The following is an 18,267-nucleotide window of genomic DNA, read 5'->3' on the forward strand; positions in this document are numbered from 1 at the left end:
CCACCATACCCGGCCTAAAATTTGCATTTTTAAAAAAAGTTTTTACATTTAAAAAATTACTATCATTTGATAATATCTGAAATATATTAGTAATAAGTTTGTAACAGAAAATAGAAATTATGAATAGTAAAGAGGAAGGTGGATCTTTGTGAATACATGCAATTTTAGATAGGGTATTTATACACGGATTAGAAAAGAAGTACTCTAGGAATGAGAATGTAATTAGGGGATAAAAATCTTTCATCTGGATGAAAAGTAATGGGAACAGATGTAGGCTAATGGCATGCATATGTCATACATACTCTTGCTCTGAACAGCTGATCAGGTAAATAAAATATTCATTTATTCAAAATGTTTAATCAGGTAGAAAAATATAATTGGTCTTTTGACATCAAATAGATATATAAAAAAGAATATTAGAACAAGTTAGATCCATTTATTTGCTCATTCCACAAGCACTTAACTGAGCATCCACTATGCATTATGCAAAGTGCTAGGGGCTGGGTATTCAAAAGATAGATGAGATAAAAAATATAGTAGGAGGGAGACCTAAAGATAATTGTAATGTAATGTACTTAATGTTATAATAAAGGTACATATTGGATACAATGGCAGCAATATTGGTCCTCTGAAAACAATATAGTTCACAGGAAGGTCTTCTACTGGGGCATTTGGCCCCAAAACCTACTTCTCTGAGTACTCTGGTGGGGATGTTTCCAGAAAAGAAATAAGCAGGAAAAGTTTGAAAAAAAAAGTGAAAAACAAGGGCATTTCAAGAAAAGTAAATAGCACCCACAGATGAATGGAATTAGAAAAACATGTAATGTGCATGGAACACCATGAGTGGTTCAGTATAAATACAGTATAGAGGATATGTGACAATGGAAAACAGAAGACAAAGGTGAAGTAGGCAGGAAACAGATTGTAGAAACATTTTGCATATTATTCAAAAGGATTTTGATTTTATCCTATCAGAAATAAGGAACATTTAGAGAATATTAAACTAGAGAGTATCATGGTTAAATTCTTATTTTAAAAAAGATTATTTGTTAGTACATTAAAAATATTATTAATAGGAAATAAAAGTGTTACCTGAATGAAGTTTATATAGTCTTTGTTTTTATCTAGCCACGGAATATGATATAGAACTTCTTCAACAGTAAGAGGCCTGATAATAGATTGAGAATCAAGCACCTCTTTCTTTTTGGCCATGATTAACTAAAACATAAAATTTAAGAAAATGGATGAACCAAACTGCTGTTCCCAGAATGTTTAAGGCAGACAGGTCTTTGTACTATTTCCTATTCTTGATCATTTGACATTTTTCTTCTTCCATGAACATTTTCAACCTCTCCTTATATCATGATTCTTTTTGTATCATCATTATTTTTATTTCTTCCCAACTTTTATTTTAGGTTCAGGTGATACATGTGCAGATTTGTTACATGGGTAAGTTGCATGTCACAGGGGTTTGGTTTACAGATTATTTTGTTACCCAGGTAATAAGTATGGTACCTCTTAGGTAGTTTTCCCTATGATCATTATTCTGAAGTCATAGATAAGCTTCTTAAAGTAAACCATTTTACTGAAGTATAGCAGATGTGAAAAAAAAGTGTACAAGTCATAAATGTTCACTCAAAGAATATTACAAAGTAAAAACATCTGTGTAACAACACCTAGATTAATAAAACATTTGCTTCACCCTAGAATCCTCCTTTATGTTCTCCTCTAATCATTACTTCTATCCAAATATAACTACTATACTTCTATCATCATTGTTTAGCTTTCTCTGGCTTTCAGCTTTATTGGCATGAAATGAAAGAATGTACTTGTGTCTGATTTCATTTGCTCAACATTTTGTTTCTGAGATTCATCGATGGTGTTGCAGAAAGCAAAAATTTATTCATTTTATTTTCATTGTTGTATAGTATTCGGTTGTATGGATACCACAGCTTTATTTATCTACTGTTGATTGACATTTAGATTGCTTCATTTGGGGTTTTTATGAGTAATGCCGCTACGAATATAGTGTACAGATGTACATATTTCTGTTGAGTATATGGTTATCTAATCCGATTGCTGGATCATAAAGTATGCATATGTTCAATTTTAATAGGTACTGCCAAATATTTTTTCAAAGCACTCACATCAATTTACACTTCTACTCTAATGTTCCCGTTGTTCCACCCTGTTGTCTACACTTGGTATTGTCAATTTAAAAAAAATGGTATGCTGGTGGTTGTGTATTGGTATTTCATTTGGGTTTTAATTTGCATCAAGCTTACGACAATGATATTTAGCACCTTTTCTTATGTGTATTAGCCATTTAAATATCTTCCGCTGCACAGTGCACTTTCAAATCTTTTGCCCATTAAAAAATGAACTTTCTGTCTTGTTCTTACTGATTTGTATATTCTGGATATGAGTTCTTCATTGGAAATATTTGTCTTGCAATTATCCTCTACCTTTTTGTGGACTTTTAGTTCTCTTAATTTTTTAATGAAGAAAAATTCTTAATTTTAATGTTATTAAAATCCAATTTGGTATCCTATTGAAGAAATCTTTGCCTATGCCAATATCATGAAAATTCTCTTATGTCACCTTCTAGAAGTTTATTGTTTTACCTTTAACAGTTATGTCTATAATTTATCTGGAATTGATTTTTTGTGTATGGTATAAGCTAAAGGTTCAGATTTGTGAATGTAATAGTATAAGAACTCTACACAGAAAAAAAACAAAAACAATTAAAACAAAATTAAAACCTAATTAAGTGAAGATATATCATGAGAGTAGATCAAGTCAATATCACAAAGTTATCAATTCTCCCTAGATTGATATACAAGATTAATGGAATCTCAATGGAAATTTCAGTAGGCCAAATTAGTAGAAATTTCCAAGCTGCCTTTAAAATTTATTTGAAAATACAAAATGTTAAAACTAGTCAAAATAGTCTTGAAGAAAACAACAAAGCTGGAAGACACACACAATCATGTATGAAAACTTAACAAGTTTCAGTAATCAAGACAATATGATTTGGTTTAATGATGGTTAAATAAAACAATGGAACAGAAAAAGAGTCCAGAAACTTATCCACACCTACACAGTCGCTTAAATAGTGACAAAGGCTCCAGCACAGTGCAATGGAGTAGGATGGTCTTTTTCATAAATTATGCTGGATCAATTGATTATTCATACAGAAAAAATGCTAACTTTAACCTAGCATTGTTATATAAGGCATTCTAAATGGCATTGCTTCTGTTCATTATTTCTGTTTTCTGCAAGATAAACTTTCTCTATGATCAGGTATATTGACCCTGCTTTCTAAGTTCAAAAGGTTTTTTACACACATCTCTTTCTATTTTGGGCTTTTTATAGTGTTATGTTTAAGAGCCTGAGTTCTGGGATCAGAATGCCTGGATTAAACTAACATCTCCAGACTTACTAGCTATCTGACCTTGGTGCAAGTTATTTAATCTCTCTGTGCTTCAGTTTTTTCTCTCATAAAATAGGGACAACAATAGTATCCACATGATAGATTGCTGTGAGAATCAAGTGAGTAAAGATTTATTTTAATCTTTCATTATTCTCCCTTCTGTTATTTTACCATGAGCTTTTGCAGGTTTTCATCTAGTGTTTATGTTTCTTCTTCATTGGAGATACTGCTTTTCACAGGTCTTCTCACCATGGTCAAATGAAATTACAGACTGGACCATTAAACTGTATAATAAGCATTAAACTAAAAATAACCTTCATTGAATGTGGTGAGTTGGTTTCAATTTGTACAAGGCACACAGGCTTTGTGTGTTAATGATGTAACCAATAGAAGATCAAGCGAGACTGTGTCTTCAGGATTCTATTTTGGTTACTTTCAAAAAAAATTGTGGCAACTGGGGGACTTGAGAAACCAGTCAAAATTTTTTTAAAAATTAGTTTACTAATTATATAAGTGATATATAAGAACACTTCCAAGTAAAAGTTTCAAGCATGATGAAAATACAAATAAAATAAATAGGTAAGGCTTCCTTCATTTTCCTTCTTTCCTTCTCATTTCTTCTTCCACATGGGGCAATATGAAAAGTTTTGCATATATATGTCTAGATTATTTTTAATATATTACATAGGTGTATCTACAGAAATTTTTAAAAATCTAAAATGACCATCTTATATATACAAAATCTTATAATTTTACAGGTTACTTTTTTCCTACTAATAGTGTATCTTGGTGAATTTTTTATATCAGTATATATAGATATTTAAAATTCTTGTTTATTTACATATAGTTATTTATATGTTTCCACATCTATTTACATATGTTTATTTACATATATGTTGCACTTGCACGGCTATACCACACTTGCATGGCCATACTACAATTTATATAACCATCTCCAACTTGATGGACATATAGGCTGTTTATAATATATGTTTGAACACATATCTTTGCTTATTCTTGAATAACTGTAGATTCCTACAGGTGTAATTGCTGGTTTAAAGGTATGCATTTTTAAAGTTTTAATTTTTTTATTATTATTATATTTTAAGTTCTAGGGTACATGTGCACAACGTGCAGGTTTGTTACATAGGTATACTTGTGCCGTGTTGGTTTGCTGCACCCATTAACTCGTCATTTACATTAGGTATTTCTCCTAATGCTATCCCTCCCCCCTCCCCTCACCCCATGACAGGCCCTGGTGGGTGATGTTCCTCGCCCTGTGTCCAAGTGTTCTCATTGTTCAATTCCCACCTATGAGTGAGAACATGCAGTGTTTGGTTTTCTATCCTTGCAATAGTTTGCTGAGAATGATGGTTTCCAGCTTCATCCATGTCCCTGCAAAGGACATGAACTCATCCTTTTTTATGGCTGCATAGTATTCCATGGTGTATATGTGCCACATTTTCTTAATCCAGTCTATCATTGATGGACATTTGGGTTGGTTCCAAGTCTTTGCTATTGTGAATAGTGTTGCAATGAACATACGTGTGCATGTGTCTTTATAGCAGCATGATTTATAATCCTTTGGGTATATACCCAGTAATGGGATTGCTGGGTCAAATGATATTTCTAGTTCTAGATCCTTGAGGAATCATCACTGTCTTCCACAATGGTTGAACTAGTTTACACTCCCACCAACAATGTAAAAGTGTTGCTATTTCTCCACATCCTCTCCAGCATCTGTTGTTTCCTGACTTTTTAATGATCGCCATTCTAACTGGTGTGAGATGGTATCTCATTGTGGTTTTGATTTTCATTTCTCTGATGACTAGTGATGATGAGCATTTTTTCATGTATCTGTTGGATGCATAAATGTCTTCTTTTGAGAAGTGTCTGTTCATATCCTTTGCCCACTTTTTGATGGGGTTGTTTGTTTTTTTCTTGTAAATTTGTTTGAGTTCTTTGTAGATTCTGGATATTAGCCCTTTGTCAGATGGGTAGATTGCAAAAATTTTCTCCCATTCTGTAAGTTGCCTGTTCACTCTGATGGTAGTTTCTTTTGCTGTGCAGAAGCTCTTTAGTTTAATTAGATTCCATTTGTCAATTTTGGCTTTTGTTGCCATTGCTTTTGGTGTTTTAGTCATGAAGTCCTTGCCCATGCCTGTGTCCTTAATGGTATTGCCTAGGTTTTCTTCTAGAGTTTTTATGGTTTTAGGTCTAACATTTAAGTCTTTAATCCATCTTGAATTAATTTTTGTATAAGATGTAAGGAAGGGATCCAGTTTCAGCTTTCTACATATGGCCAGCCAGTTTTCCCAGCACCATTTATTAAATAGGGAATCCTTTCCCCATTGCTTGTTTTTCTCGGGTTTGTCAAAGATCAGATGGTTGTAGATGTGTAGTGTTATTTCTGAGGCCTCTGTTGTTCTGTTCCATTGGTGTATCTCTCTGTTTTGGTACCAGTACCATGCTGTTTTGGTTACTGTAGCCTTGTAGTATGGTTTGAAGTCAGGTAGCATGATGCCTCCAGCTTTGTTCTTTTGGCTTAGGATTGTCTTAGCAATGCGGGCTCTTTTTTGGTTCCATATGGACTTTAAAGTAATTTTTTCCAATTCTGTGAAGAAAGTCATTGGTAGCTTGATGGGGATGGTATTGAATCTATTAATTACCTTGGGCAGTATGGCCATTTTCACGATATTGATTCTTTCTATCCATGAGCATGGAATGTTTTTCCATTTGTTTGTGTCCTCTTTTATTTTGTTGAGCAGTGGTTTGTAGTTCTCCTTGAAGAGGTCCTTCACATCCCTTGTAAGTTGGATTCCTAGGTATTTTATTCTCATTGTAGCAATTGTGAATGGGAGTTCTCCCACGATTTGGCTCTCTGTTTGTCTGTTATTGGTGTATAGGAATGCTTGTGATTTTTGCACATTGGTTTTGTATCCCGAGACTTTGCTGAAGCTGCTTATCAGCTTAAGGAGATTTTGGGCTGAGACGATGGGGTTTTCTAGATATACAATCATGTCATCTGCAAACAGGGAAAATTTGACTTCCTCTTTTCCTAATGGAATACCCTTTATTTCTTTCTCTTGACTGATTGCCCTGGCCAGAACTTCTAACACTATGTTGAATAGGAGTGGTGAGAGAGGGCATCCCTGTCTTGTGGCAGTTTTCAAAGGGAATGCTTTCATTTTTTGCCCCTTCAGTATGATAACTGGCTGTGGGTCTGTCATAAATAGCTCTTATTATTTTGAGATACATTCCATCAATACCTAGTTTATTGAGAGTTTTTAGCATGAATGGCCGTTGAATTTTCTAAATTGCCCTCCAGAATGGCTGTGCTGACTTACATTTTAGTCTACCATATTTAAGTCTATTTTCTCATAACCTAATTAGCATTGAACAATAACAATTTTTGCCCATCATTGCTGATTTAATTGGCAAAAAAATTGTATCTTTAGTTTTATTTCTCTAGTTTCTATTTACTAAAGAAAATACTTCTATTCTTTGATTATTAGGGATGTCAAATATCTTTTCAAACATTCATTGTAAATTTTGTTTATATATCTGTGAAATACTTTTTAATACCCTTTTTTCACTTTCTCCAGGATTTTTTGCCCTTTTTAAATTGATTTCTATAAACTTTTTAGGAATTATTGCTATCAGTACTTTGTGTGTAATACATGTTACAAATGTTATTTTCCATGTTTGCTTTTAATCTCATTTTAATATATTTCAATATATAAAGTTTTAAATTTTATGCAGTAATTTTTACTTTTTTTAAACACACACACATACACACACACACACACACACACACACACACACACATATATGGCTTTGTAAGTGGTTTAGAAAAGCTTTCCTCACATCAAGAATATAGATATATTCTGTATTTCATTATAACATTTGTATAGTTGACTTTGTATTCTACAACTTTACTAAATTCAATTATCAATTCTAACAAGTTTTTGATGGTTTTCTCTATATGAGATCATGTCATCAGAAAATGGAGACAGTCTCACTTCTTTCTTTCCTATGAGGATGCTTTTTATTTCTTCTCATGCCTAACTGCTGTGGTCAGGACTTCCAGTACTATGTTGAAAATAAGTGGGGAGAGAGGACGTTTCTTTTCTTCTCTCTGATTTTTCAACTTTTCCTCACTGAGGATGATGTGAGCAATGGGTTTATCATATTTGGCCTTTATTGCGTTGAGATACATTCTCTCTATGCCTAATCTATTGAGAGTTTTTATTATGATAGGGTGCTTAATTTTGTCAAATGCCTTTTCTATATCAATTGGGAAAATCATATTATTTTATCCTTAATTTTGTTAATGTGGTGTATCACATTTATTGATTTGTGTATGTCAAACAGTCCTTGCATCTCAGAAATAAATCCCACTTTACCAATTGTGGTGAATGATTCTTTCAATGTGTTTTTGAATTCAGTTTGTTAATATTTTGTTGAGAATATTTGCAGGTATGTTCATCAGAAATATTGGTCTATAATTTTCTTGTCCTTATCTGGCTTTGATATCAGAATAATGATAGCCTCATAAAATGGGCTTGGAAGTATTCCTTCTTTGCTTTTTTGGAGGAGTTTGGCAATGTTAACTCATCATTGCATCTGGAAGTTTTTCTTTCTATATGGTGTGAGGTATGGATCTAATGTTATATTTTTTCATATGAATTTCAAATATCTCAGAATTATTTATTGAATAATCTATCATTTCTTCCTAATATGCAATGTCCCTTAATATTATATATTAGACTACCATGTGTATTTATGTTTGCTATTGGACTCAAGTCTATTTCCTTGAATTTTTTTATTCTATTCTAATTCTTCACTATTTGATTATTATGGATTTATAGCATGTCTTAATATTTAGTAGAGCAAACATCCCTCTCACTGTTTTTTTCCATTTTTTTTTTACTGTGGTAAAATACACGTAACATAAAAATTTATTATTTTAACTATTTTAAATGGCTAAGGCTCCCTTCATTTTCAGTGGTATTAAGTACATTCATACTGTTGCTTAACCATCACTACCATCCATCTCCAGAATTCTTTTCATCTTGCACAACTGAAACTCTATACCCATTAAACAATAATTCCCCATTTCAACTTCCCCAGCCCCTGGCAACTACAATTCCATCATTTCTCTATCTTTTGATTCTCTAAATACCTTATATAAATGCAATCACATAGTATTTGATTTTTGTGACTGGCTTATTTCAATTAGCACAAGTCATCAAGATTCATCTATATTGTAGTATATATCAGGATTTATCTTTTTAAGGTTAAATAAAATTCCATTGTATGTATATACCACATTTTGCTCATTCATTCATCTATTAATGGACACTTGGGTGGTGTCTACCTTTTATTGTTTCTATTCTTTTTTTGTTTTTGTTTTTTTCTTTCTTTTTGGTCTGCCTGAGTTATTTCAGAAGACTTGTCTTCAAGTGCAGAAATTATTTTTTCTGCTTGGTTTAGTCTTTATTGAAGCTCTCAATTGTGTTTTTTATTTCATTCATTGAATTCCTCAGCTCTAGAATTTCTGTCTGGTTCTTTGTTAAACTTCTCACTTGAATCATGAATTGTTTTTCTGATTTGGTGTACTGTCCATCTGTATTCTCTTGTATCCTACTGTTTTCTTAACATGATTATTTTAAAATTTTTTTCTGGTATTTTGTGTATCTGTTAGTAGAGAGTTATTGTGTTCCCCTGGAAGTATTGTATTTCCTTGCTTTTTCATGTTTGATGTGTCACTACACTAATTTCTATGCATCTGGTGGAACAATTGCCTCTTTGAATTTTATGAAGTAGGTTTCATAGGGAAAGACTTATTGGCATGAGTAGGTCTTGGGGTGTCGGTTGGGTAGAATGCATTGGCTTTGGATCTAGGTGGATGCAGTAGTGTAGTCTCCATGTAGTTTGTTCCAACTGGAATCCATACTCGTGAATTTTGCAAGTGTTTCAGTGGCCTAAGCTATGAGAGCATGTGGTGGTAATGCCATGGCTTTGCCAGGTATAGACTTGCCGGACTGCCTCTCAAGTTGGGGGCACATGCATGCACATGACATGTCAGCTAACCTGGGGTCTGGATCACTAGGGTTGGAGCCATGGGTCTGTTACTCTGGCCAGGGGCATGGGCATGCAACTATTTAGCTGGCTTGGAGGCAGGTCTGCCTAGGATTGGATGGGCTTTTTTTTCTGGTCTGGCATGTGGGCACAAGACTGCTTAGCTACATTGGGGGCATATCTTTCAGCAGAGGCTTGTGGGGCTGTTTCTCAGGCCCTTAGTTCTGGTGCAGGGCATTCAGCAGGCCAGAGGCATGTCTGTGTTGAGAAGGGTAACTTGGGGCTCTTTCTTGGTCACAGGATACAGGCACAAGGCTGCTTTGCTGGCTTAGGACTATGTCTGCTGGGGGTAGCCCATGGGGTTGTGTCTCAGGCTCTGGGTATGGGGATGGCATGGGGTCATTGGGCAGGCCAGGGGTATGTCCATAAGGTTAATGGTGGGGACAGGGCTGTTTTTCAGGTCTTGGGTGGGGACACTTGTAGCTGCTCTGCTAGCCTGGGGGTGTGTTATCTACTTGCTGGCTTGTGGGCCTCTCCTGGTTGCAGGAGAGACACAGTGGTTAGGCCATTTCAACAGAGGTTTTGTCCTGAATGGGGCTGCAAGACTGTTTCTCTGGCTGGAATTGTGGGTGGTGGGGGTTGGTTTTCCTGCTATGTGGGACCAGAGCCACAGCTGATCCTAGGCCCCAGTTTCACACAACTGGGTTTGTGGCATTCAGTCATTCATGTGGGCTTGGTGGAATGAAGAGACAGCTCCAGGGCTGGAGGGGTGCAATAGCAACTGGTCCCATGAGCAGGGTACACTCCACAAATGGCTCTGGTGTCAAGATGGTGCCATGGTGCAGCAGCTTGGCTCACAGTAGATGGGTAGGGAGTGGGGCGTGCACACCTTATGATCCTAATCTGGAGTAATGCAGCTTCATGAATTCCCAGCAGCTCCCCAGATAATGTTCAGGTTTTGGAAAGACTGTGCGATACTTCTGTAGGGAGGACTGCAGGTGCTTGTGGTGGCATTGGGGGCCGGTGGGAATCTTCTGCCTATCTTTTCCCTGAAATGGGAAGTTATTTCTGACTCCAGGCCCATATGCGTGGGGGAGATGGGGCTGCAGAAGCAGGGTGACTCCATGTGACTTCCTGGGCTTTCCAATCACCACAGGTACTTCTTTACTCCCTGCCTGTGCTTTAGTTTTCTCCCCTCAACATTCCAGCCAAATCTTATTTTTTTAATTTGTTGCCTTGGTCCTTTCTTCTCAAGGGTGAAGGAAATGAGTACCAGGCACCTCTAGTGTGCCATCTGGCCTATGTCACTGTAAATTAATTGGCTTCTACATTTTAGTTATTGTGAATAATGTTGCTATGAATGTAGGTGTACAAATAACTCCTTGAGACTCCACTTTCAATTCTTTTGACTATATACCCAGAAAAGGAATTACTGGATCATATGGTAATTCTAATTTTAACTTTTTTGAGAAAGTGCCATACTGTTTCCCACAGAGGTTATATCATTTTACTTTTCCAACAACAGTGTACAAGGGTTCCAATTTCTCCACACCCTCACCGAAACAATGATATTTTCTTTTTTTTTTTTGGTGGTAGCTATCCTAATGGATGTGTGGTGGTATCTCACTGTAGTTTTGATTTGCATTTCCATAATGATGAATGATGTCAAACACATTATATTTTCATGTTGTTATTGGCCACTTGAGTGTCTTCTTTGGAGAAATTTCTATTCAAATGTTTTGCCCATTTTGAATCAGGTTGTTTAGTTTTATGAGTTCTCTATATATTATGAGTATTAATTTGTATAAGACACATGGTTTGCAAATATTTCCTCTCATTCTTTGGGTCGTTTTACTCTGTAATAGTGGTTTTTGATGCACACACAAAATTTCCAAATTTTCCTGAAGTGCACTTTGTCTATATTTTCTTTTGCTGCACGTGCCTTAAGCATCATTTCCAAGTAATCATTGTCAAATCCAATATTTTGAAGTTTTAACCATCTTTTCTTCTAAGAGTTTTATAGTTTTAGGTCTTACATAAAGGTCATGGGTCTATTTTGAGGTATTTTTTGTATATGATGTTAGTTAAGGGTCCAACTTTATTCTTGTGCATGTAGAGATCCAATTTCTCAAAGAAAAAGCATGTAGTTGGATCATGTTTTTTGATCTGTTCTGCCAATCTCTGTCTTTGATTAGAGAGTTTAATCCCTTTACATTTAAAGTAATTACTGATAAGAAGGAACTTACTTCTGTCATTTTGCTGTATTTTTTTTGTATAGCTTTTCTAAATATCTGTAGCTTTGTTGTCCTATATTATTTTCTTTTGTGTTAAGTTGATTTTTTAAAATAGTGAAACATTTAAGTTATTTTCTTATTTATTTCTGTGTATATATTTTAGCTACTTTTTTTATGTGTTTACCATGGGCATTATAGATGAGCTCCCAGAGCTATAACACTATAATTTGAATTTATACAAACTTAACTTCCAGAACATTCAAAAACTCTACTCCTTTAACAACAGTTCCATCCCCATCTCCTTCCAGCTGTTGATATCACAGTATTACATCTTTATACATTGTGTGTCCAAAAACATGAAATATTTTTAATGCAATCCAAAGTTAAAATAATATTAGTTTTATACTAATAACTGTTTTTAGTAGAAATATTATTCTCATAAATCATTTAGAAAACAAAAAGTGGAGTTACACATCATGATTACAATAATACTAGCTTGTATAATTCCCTATGTATTTACCTTTACTGAGTCTTATTTCTTTATAAGGTTCTGAGTTACTGTCTAGTGTCCTTCCATTTAACCAGCAGGACTTCCTTTTGCATTTATTTTAGGGCAGATCTAGAGGTAACAAACTCCCTAAACTTTTGTTTATCTGGAAATGTCTCAATTTTTCCTTTACATTTGAAGTACAATTTTTCTGAATGTAAGATTCTTGGCTGACACTTTTTTTTTTTTCCACTTCGAATATATCAGCTCACTGGCTTCTGGCCTCCAAGTTTTCTGGTAAGAAATCTGCTATTAATCTTATTGAGGATCCTTGTGTGTGATGGATTGCTTCTCTCTTGTTGTCTTAAAACTTCTCTTTGTCTTTTAACAGTTTGATTATAATGTGTCTAGATGTGGTTCTGTTTGTGTTCATCCTACTTGGAGTTTGTTGAGATTCTTGGATGTTTACATTCATGTCTTTCATTAAATTTCAAAAGTTTTTGGCCATTATTTTCTCAAATATTGTCTTTTTTCCTTCTCTCTCTTGGACTCCCACAATATATATTGGTCTGCTTCAGGTGTCCCACAGGCCCCTTAGGCTCTGTTAACTTTTAAAAATTCTTTTTATCTTTCTGTTCCTCAGACATGTAATTTCCAGTGACCTATCCTCAAGTTTGCTGATTCTTTTTTCTGCCTACTCAAATCTGCCTTTGAATCCCCTTAGGAAATTTTTAGATTTTCGTTATTGTACTTAATTGTACTTTTTACTTTTCTGCTCCAGAATTTCTTTTTAGATTTTCTATGTCTTTATGGATATTTCCATTTTGTTCATGTATTTTCTACCTGACTTTCCTCACATCTTCCTTGAGTTCTTTGAGCATCTTTAAAACAACTGTTTTAAAGTCTTTGTCTGGTAGACCTGCCATCTTTTTAAGGGACAGTTCTGTTGTTTTATTTTTTTCTTTTGAATGGGCAATACTTGCCAGTTTTTGTGTATGCCTTGTGATTTAAAAAAAAGAACTGAATTTGAATTAAACAATGTGGTAATTCTGGAACTCAGACTCTCCCTTTTTCCCCAGAATTTGCTGTTTTGTTTTTGTTTTTTGGTGGTTGTAGTCTGTCTCTGAGCTGAGGATTAGTCTTAGGTCTAAGCTTAAGGCATTGTCAGGGTTTTATTTTACTTTTTTTCTGAGCCTGTGCCTTCCCCTGTGCATGCATTGTGACTTTCTAATTTCACCTGTGAAGTGGTGGTTTTTGAATGTCTTAGTCTCTAAAGTCTGGGTCCCAAAAGAGAAATAAGACAAAAATAAAGAGGTTAAAAAAAAGTGTTGGCCCTTTAAATCCTTTGGAAGTCACTTTAGCCAGAGGGGGAGGGCTTACAATAATGTGAGGAGGTGCAATCACAATGGTTTCCACCTCTTTGCCTTCTCTGATTAGAAACAGCGATCAATCAGTCATCAGAGTACAGATGCAAGATATTTAGAGAACAGGGTCTTTTATTGCCAATCTGGCTCTTGCAAGTTGTAAGTTGCTCCAAGGACACATGCATAGCTGCCTGCCATGGTGCTGAGGGGTGAGGAGTAGCTATTACTGTGCTAAGAGATAAACATGACAGAAATTAACCAAAATTTATCATCCAAGCCTTCCCCTGAAAGTTGCAAACCTTCATAGAATTCAGATTTCCAAAATAGTTACATCAGACAGATTTTGCCAGTGCAATTGTTGTCTAAAAGGAGAGACAGATTTCTGAAACTTCCTACTCTGTTTTCTTCCTAGAATCCTCTAAATTCTTACTGTTTTCATAATAAATTAATTTTTGAGCAATAAATTGTACAAGTGAAATCCTTAACTCCCTGACATGGTGTGAATTTTAATTAAGGTTTATTAAATTAACTGATTATTTTATGGATGATTCATGCCTTAGATATTGATTCTCTACAACATGGGTTGCAACTACTGCCTGTCGGCCTGCTCCTGCTTAACACCTGCTTTTGTAAACAGTATTTTTTTGGGGTAGGGAACACAACCCTGCCTATTTATTTACATGTTGTTTGTAGTTGTTTTGGTATTACAATTGCAGAATTTAGTACTACTAGTAGGAACCATATGGCCTACATTATATAAAATATTTACTATATTTTCCTTTATAGAAAATGATTGTTAATACCTACTCTACAGAAACATGTATTCAGTTGGAATTTTTTAGTTCTTGCCACATAGGTGTTATGTATTTTATATTAGGTTCATAGATAAGAATTTAGAGTTTCTAATTATAATTGTAAATATAATAATATTTTTCTAAATTTTTCCATTGGAGAAGAATTTTATATATTACTTTTATTTCTGGACTCTATTGAATTATTTTACTAATCCTACTGCTTTTAAGCTAATTCCTTAAGATTTTAATCAGTCGACAAATAATAGCACTTTTCTCCTCTTTCCAAAATTTTCATCTCTCAATTTTCTTTCTTTTTTTTCTTGACTTGGATAAGACCTCCAGCATAGTTATTCAATGCTTGGAATGCCACTTGTCATTCTTCTTTTGTTCCTAACTTTAATAAGAATGCTCTTAATGTTTTGCTATCTAACACAAAGTTTGCTACAAATTTTTAATAGATACTATTTATCAAGTTAGGGAAGTTCCTTCTATTATTAGTCTTCTAAGATTTTTATTAACATTCTTAATGAGGGTTAAATTTTATCAAATAGTTTTTCTTCTTCATCTCTTAATATGTGAGTTACATAGCTGTTAGGGGAGAGAAAACCTACCGAGACAAAGTATATTACACGTTTAATATGCTACCCAATTCAGTTCACTACTATTATGCTAAGAAATTTTGTATGTGTATTTACAAGTATAACAGGTTTATGCTTTTTTTTTTCTTATGCTATTTCCAATTTTGGTGTCAAGTTTGTACTTACAGAATGAATTGGGATTCTTTCTATCCTTTATATGTCATAGTACCATTTATGTAACTTAGGAAAAGGAAATACAGTCAACACTAACCCTACAATTGAGTGTTCCCATAAATCATGTTTTACACGAAAAATGTTATTTAAGTGTCACAGATAATTCCCCAAACATAATAATACCCACTGTAATCTAGGATGACGAATAGATTCATCAGACTTTTGGTTTGGCAGCAAAGCAGAGAAACAGGTGGTCTGTTACTGTAGCAAAAATAAAAAGAGAAGCTGACCACCTGGGCTGCAGGAAGGAAACTGTCTATCATAGGAGTTTGTCTTCAGAAAATTATTTTAAGTGAGATTTTCCTATCTTAGAAATGGCCTGTATTAGAAGTCAAATGTAGCCTTGAAGGTCATGAATGATTATGTATCAAGTAAATATACTTGCTTTGAAAATATTTTGCCTTACCTTATTAATTCCAGCACCTTCAGTTTTACTAATAATTCCTTTTAAGCTGAAAGCCTTAAGAATTTCTGTAGCCATATTGAGCATAACATTAATTTCTTCCTTTGTTTTCACAGTGACAGCAATTTCTGGGTGATCATACTCTAAGTAGCCTAAAAAATAACAAAATATTTTTAGATTAAATAAGAACATTGTTTTAAATGTTTTATGTGGACAATAAGCTAAGTTTCTGTTCTAAACCCATGGAATACCACCCTCAACACAGAGAAATGTATCTCTTCCTGAAGGGGCCACTATGATCAATTATAATTCACTAGTAGTGACAGAGTTCTGCTGGATGTTTTCTTGGCAGCACTCATACTTGTGCCCAAGTCCATGGAGAAGGATAGGTAGCTTCGTTTCTAGGATTAACAGGTATACTTTTCTACCTGCACTGGACACTAGGAGGCTGCTCAGGGCTATATGTCTGGAGTTCATGACTCATTTTCTTATTCTGTGTGAATCAGAATTTTTAACTACAGATGATTGTGTGATTAAATACGGCTTCTGATTACTTCCTTTCACTCGTCTTAGGTCATCGTCCACTCAACCTGCCAGTGCATCTAGATGACTCATACATTTATGCTCTTCCGCCCATTTCATCTGGATTCCTGAAGTCCATGAAAATTTCATCTTAGAGTCTACATTTGGGCTTTTCCTTGACCATAACCTCTTATCTGGCTTGGTAACTACCTGTCATAGAAGATCTCTCAAATGACCTCATCTCCAGGTTTGCTGTGTCCTTTTGTAGCTCACCACATGGTATGAAATTTTCTTCTCCTCCTATACATGAACATTATACTGTAGGGTTGTGACTGTGCCACTCTTAAGATTTGTCCTGCGCCAGGAGCATGACTTGGCATGACTCAGAGAATAGGCTATTGCCATGTTTGACACTGGGCCTCCCAGCAGATATAACAGGATTCTGCAAGATTGTATTCTAATTTCAACTCATTTAAGACCTAAATCCTTAAATGGCAGCTCTGTGGCAAGTAGAGGAAAAACGTAACTTCTTTTCTTGTGTCACTCAGGAAGGTACATGTATTTCTGGTTTGGAAAAAAATGGAATTTACAAGACTATAATGACATACATAATCATAGCATGCCAACTTGTCTAAAGAGAAATCAAAAGGCCTTCATTGTTGCATGAAGCAGAGAGAGAAAGTGTGAAGCGATATTACACTATTTCCATCTCAACTAGAAAATAAGATTGCATTGATTGTTGAGGTTACTCACTTCAGTATTGTTAGTGAGTAGGTTTCCTCAAAGATTAGCTCGAGTTATGAAAACCATTGCCTTTCTGAAGTGGTGATGATAAGAGATGGTCATGCTAAATAGGATGAGAGCTACTTACCTAGCTCTTTTATAGCATGTTCCATATTCCTTATCACTTGCTTTAATAACATCTAAGGAACAAAAGAAATGTTATCCCCATTGGAAAAACAGACTGTTATAAAATGTCCTTACATTTGCAACTGATGGATTTTTAACCTAAGTTAATAGTTTTAAGAGAAGTAGGATGAAGAGGTTTTCAGGGGTTCGAATTGAATTTTGTGCTGCAGCACTTTTTGCTTCAGCTAAAGTAATAGAGAAGATAAGAGGTATAACCTAGCCCAATTTTGAGATATCTGAAGGTGAGTCATGATTCTGAAAAGTGCAGGCATGGTATTAATTCCTAATATAATTTGGATGTTTGTAATATGAAATGTTATAAAACTTAATTTGTCAAAGGGAGCTAAAATTTAAGATACAAACATTAGCCCAACAGAAAATTGTAGCCATAAAACTAGTAAACTGATTTTAGTCTATGTTTTATGAACATAGGTAGGTACTTTCCCATTCGGCTTTATGAGAGCCCCCAGATTTGTGATTCCAGGATGGCTTGCAATCTTAAGGGATTAGAAATTTTGGCCAAGGTGAACAAAAGTAGAAATTAGGGATAATAAGACAATATTTTAGGGACTCAAGTCTTTTCATATTTTCTCCTGTGTGTCTCCAAATTCAAGTGCTAAATATCAGTGGTTAGAAAAGGTAATAAAACATAAGAAAATAGTTTTAAAGTTGCAGGAGGTGAAGAGAGGAAGATACTACTTTTTGTGTTCTACCACATATTGAATGTTCAGTTTCTCAATGACAAAGTTTTGGGCACATAAAATATAGCATTGAGATGTTTTAAATCGTCTTGAAAAGTAAATATTGCATTCCACATAGCTGACAAACTTATGGGCACATATCAGTTTTAATCTGTCTCAATCTAGAAAGTAAAAATAATATCTAGAATTTAGGCCTTAGAATTATCTTTCCTGCTTACTCACTATGGAACTTTGGGCACAATCATTTAACCTCTCTTGGCCTCCTTTTTCTCATCTGCATAATGACAAAATCAAACTAGGTTTCCCTCTATTTTAATTATTGTTTTCTTTACTTCTTTCTATTTGCTGAATCACTTGTTTTTATTTCCTTTACTGTTTAATGTGTAGAAAACAAGGATAGAGAGAGATGAAAGAAGCTTTTGGGCATTATGAGGAAGCCCTGTTTTCTCCACCCTGCCTTCACTTCTCACCTTCCAGTACTTCCTATTTTACACACCCATAGCCTGACAGATCTTAGAGCTTGC

At 34.6% G+C, this 18,267-nt stretch overlaps 1 protein-coding gene and 1 long non-coding RNA gene across 2 annotated transcripts in view; one reads left to right on the plus strand and one right to left on the minus strand.

Moving 5' to 3' along the window:
- The window catches only part of LOC134809584 (uncharacterized), a 63,112-nt gene extending 46,700 nt beyond the window's left edge, over positions 1-16,412 (plus strand). The window contains exon 6 of the long non-coding RNA XR_010155705.1: positions 16,185-16,412. This is a non-coding gene — a long non-coding RNA (uncharacterized LOC134809584). The remainder of the gene's footprint in view (positions 1-16,184) is intronic.
- Positions 1-18,267, minus strand: part of SLC9C1 (solute carrier family 9 member C1) — a 137,972-nt gene that overhangs the window by 34,822 nt on the left and 84,883 nt on the right. The window contains 3 exon segments of the mRNA XM_016941634.2: positions 1,093-1,218; positions 15,615-15,763; positions 17,005-17,056. Coding sequence (XP_016797123.1) covers positions 1,093-1,218; positions 15,615-15,763; positions 17,005-17,056 — 327 coding nt within the window.

This window comes from Pan troglodytes, chromosome 2, assembly GCF_028858775.2.
Source record: "Pan troglodytes isolate AG18354 chromosome 2, NHGRI_mPanTro3-v2.0_pri, whole genome shotgun sequence".
NCBI classification, from domain to species: Eukaryota; Metazoa; Chordata; class Mammalia; order Primates; family Hominidae; genus Pan; species Pan troglodytes.